At 34.7% G+C, this 4,203-nt stretch overlaps 1 protein-coding gene across 1 annotated transcript; it reads right to left on the reverse strand.

The window, feature by feature from the left end:
• Positions 1–933: 933 nt before the first annotated feature.
• Positions 934–1,779, reverse strand: LOC307054014 (olfactory receptor 5H1-like; the record flags this gene model as incomplete). The annotated part of the gene is given in 3 exon segments (XM_079705500.1): positions 934–1,193; positions 1,196–1,544; positions 1,546–1,779. Coding segments are annotated over 3 exon segments (843 nt in total).
• Positions 1,780–4,203: the final 2,424 nt, after the last annotated feature.

Raw genomic sequence — 4,203 nt, forward strand, 5'->3', positions numbered from 1 at the left:
TTTAAATTGTAGGAAGGATTAATCCATTTCCTTCGTATTCTGTCATTTGTCTTTTCTTCTCTATGCCCATCCCAGTTAAATCTGAAATCTCATCTCTTAGCTTTCTGAATTAGTAAAGCTTTTCAGATTACCATACAACATACAAGAAAACTGTACAGTGCCTTTCAAGGCATCATAGACAGTGAGAGGTAGCTTCCCTCTTCTCATTATTTATAGACACACAATGAGCTAAAAGCATCCTCTTACAATTTGTTCTGACTTTCACTTATTTAACTCCTTTCTTATTTTTTCTTATTGCCTTCTCATTTCTGCTGATTTCTCTGTGTAATATGAGAATTAAGTCCCCACAAGAAATAAATTTCACCATGTCCCAAATAGAATGTAATGAAAGTCCTTTTGGTGGCTAGCAAAATTCCTGTAATTGTGCTCTGTTTCCTTAAACACAAACCTGCCTCCACTGTGGAGGTAAACATGATATGAGCTTCCAGGCTGCACTGCTGTTTTATTATCAAAAAATCATATTCAGTTTTTTTTCAGAGCAATTGTGCTATCATAGTGCATCGTGCATTTATGGAGCCACATTGAGAACATATGTGTAAAATATATTAATTTGTTTTCCTCTTTAATTAATTTGACTTGAACACTTGATTATCTATGGTTTTTATACTTTTGACTAATTTATGCACATATTTTAATATATTTATTAGTACTCCTACCTTAAGTCATAAAACCTCTAGGGCAATTGCAAGTGCAAAAACTTTGAACACGAATCAACACATATCTAATCTGCACACTTATGTGACTTTTAATGAATGGAGAACAGATATTAGTATGAGATCTAAGCATTTTATTTAGCATTTTTGCCAGAGAACCTATGATTTTCTTATTTCCCAGACTATAGATGACTGGATTTAACAAAGGAATTATGACAGTTCAAAATAGAGAGTCCACTGTATCTTGAGCACCTGCTTCTGCAGATCCAGGGAGCACATACATGGAGAAAAGAGGGTTATAGTATAAAGAGATAGTTAAGAGATGGGCTCCACATGCGTAGAAGGCTTCCCTTATGCCTTGTACATACTTCTTTTTTAATATTGTAAAGAGAGCAACTTTATAAGGGACAAGAACAGTCCAAATTATGCACAACTGTATTGACCCAGAGAAAATAAATACAATCAGAAAATTAATGGAAGGTCAGTGCAGGAAATTTTAAACAATGGTATAATGTCACAGTATATGTCCTGTATTATGATAGAATTATAGAAGGTTAATCTGAAGTTAAAAACATTATGAAGTATGGCATGAACAAGGCCACCTAAAAATGACAAAACCAACAGCTGGATGCTTAGTCTATTGGTCATAATTACTGGATAAGGTAACGGTTTGCATATGGTCACATAGCGATCATATGCCATTGTTACCAACAAAAACCATTCTTTGGTTACACTGATTACAAAGGGAAAAACTTGTATCTTCCATTCAGTGAGAGATATCATTTTGCTCTTGGCAAAGAAATTCACCAACATCTGGCTGGGGCCAAGAGGAGGTCACTGTGGTTGATATCCAGGCATCCACAAAAGCCAAATTCCCAAGGAATAAGTACATGGGGATGTGAAGATGAAGGTCATTACATAAAAGAGCAATCAGACCAAGGTTCCCCATGACAGTGATGAGATATATCACCAAGAACACCAGTAACAAGGGGATTTGCCATTTTTGTTGATATATAAGTCCTATGAAAATAAACTCTGTCAGTAACATTGCATTTTCTTTTTCCATCTCCTCACTGGGCAGCGTCTGAAATACATGGAGTAAATGAAAGGAATAGTCAGTAAGAAATTATAAAGTGAAACTATGGAGGAAGAGAGTTGAAATGAAACATTCACTTCAGAATTTCCTCTTAATTTTGTTTATTATACCTCCTTAATGGGATCTTTTTCTGGGGGGGGATGGAAATAAATGCAACCATTTAAATTCAAAAAATGTGAATCAATGGACAGACTTAGAAAAATGAAAGACATTTTAAATATGTGCTAAGTTTATGGACTTTATTATGTTGAGATATGTTCCCTCTATACCCACTTTGAGGAGAGTTTTTATTATGAATAGATGTTGAATCTTGGCAAATGCTTTTTCTGCATCTATTGAGATGATCATATGATTTTTGTCATTCCTTTTATTAATATGGTGTATCACATTATTTGTGAATACTGAACCATCTTTTCATCCCTGGAATAAATCCAACTTGATCATGGTATATGATCCTTTTTATATTTGTTGGATATGGTTTGCTAATATTCTGTTGAGGATTTTTGCATCTATTTTCATCAAAGATATTGGCCTATTATTTTCTTTCTTTAGTGTCTTTGTCTGGTTTTGGTATCAGGATAGTGGTGGCCTCATAGGATGAATTTGGGTGTGTTCCCTCCACTTCAGTTTTTGAAATGGGTTGAGAAGTTTAGGTATTAGCTCTTCTTTATATGTTTAGTACAATTCCCCAGTGAAGCTGTCTGGTCCTGTACTTTTTTTTTTTAATAGATCTTTATTGGAGTATAATTGCTTCACAATACTGTTAGTTTCTGTTGTACGCCAAAGTGAATCAGCCATATGCATACATATATCCCCATATCCCCTCCCTCTTGAGCCTCCCTCCCATCCTCCCTATCCCACCCCTCTAGGTCATTGCAAAGCACTGAGCTGATATCTCTGTGCTATGCTGCTGCTTCCCACTAGCTATTTTACATTCAGTAGTGTATATATGTCAATGCTACCCTCACTTCACCCCAGCTTTCCCCTCCCACCCCATGTCCTCAAGTCCATTCTCTATGTCTACATCTTTAAATTGCCTGTTTCTTCTTGATTCAGTTTTGGCAGGGGGCAAATTTCTTGAAATATACACCCTGCCAAAACTGAATCAAGAAGATGCAGGACCATTGGTCCTGTATTTTGTTTGAAGGGACTTTTTAAAATTATGGATTCTATTTCACTACTGGTGACCAGTCTGTTCAAATTGCTTGTTTCTTCTTGATTCAGTTTTGGTAGGGTGTATATCTCAAGAAATTTGCCCATTTTTTCTAGGTTGTCCAATGTGTTGGCACATGACTATTTTTAGTATTCTCTTAAGATTTTTTAGATCTCTGTGTTATCAGCTGTTATTTCTCCGCTTTCATTTCTTATTTTATTTATGTGGGTCCTTTCTTTTCTTATTGGTTAGCCTGGTTAATGGTTTATCAATTTTTTATCATATCAAAGAACCAGTTCTAGGTTTCTTTGATCTTTTATATTGTCATTTTGATCTCTATTTGGTTTATTTCCTCTCTGACCTTTATTATTTCCTTCCTTCTGCTAACTTTGGGCTTTGTTCTTCTTTTTCTAAATCTTTTAGTTGGTAGGTTAGGTTGTTTATTTGCTTTTTGTTTGCTTGTTTGTTATTGAGAATGGCCTGAATGGCTATAAAGCCTCCTCTTAGAAATGCTTTCACTGAATCATATAGATTTTGGAGTGTGCTTCCATTTTCGTTTGCCTCAAGGTATTTCCTGATTTCTGCTTTGATTTCATCATTGACCCATTGGTTTTTTAGTTAGCATGTTGTGTCATCTCCACTTGTTTGTTCTTTTCTCATTTTTCTTCTTATAATTGACTTCTAGTTTCATAATGTTGTGGTTGGTAAAAATGCTTTATATAATTTTTATTCTCTTAATTTTGTTGAGACTTGTTTTGTGGCCTAGCCTGTAATCTGTCCTGGGGAAAATTCCATATGCACTTGAAAATAATGTATATTCTGCTATTTTTAGCTGTAGTGTCCTGTATATATCTATTAAGTTCTACTGGGCTTACATGTCATTTAAGACCACTGTTGCCTTATTGCTTTTCTGTCTGGATGATCTGTCCATTGATGTAAATGGGCTGTTAAAGTACCCTACTATTATTGTATTATTTTCAATTTCTCCCTTTATGTCTGCTAGTATTTGTTTGATATATTTAGGTGCTCTTGTATTGGGTACATATATGTTAATGAGTATAATATCTTCTTGTATTAATACTCTGATTATAATATAATGCCCTTCTCTGTCTTTCATTATAGCCTTTGTTTTAAAGTCTATTTTATCTGATGTGAATATTGCTAACCCCCACTTACTGGTCATTTCTGTTTACATGAAATATCTTTTTCCACCCCTTCCTTTTCAGTCTGTCTGTCTTTAT

Source organism: Hyperoodon ampullatus, assembly GCF_949752795.1.
Source record: "Hyperoodon ampullatus genome assembly, chromosome: 5".
Lineage (NCBI taxonomy): Eukaryota > Metazoa > Chordata > Mammalia > Artiodactyla > Ziphiidae > Hyperoodon > Hyperoodon ampullatus.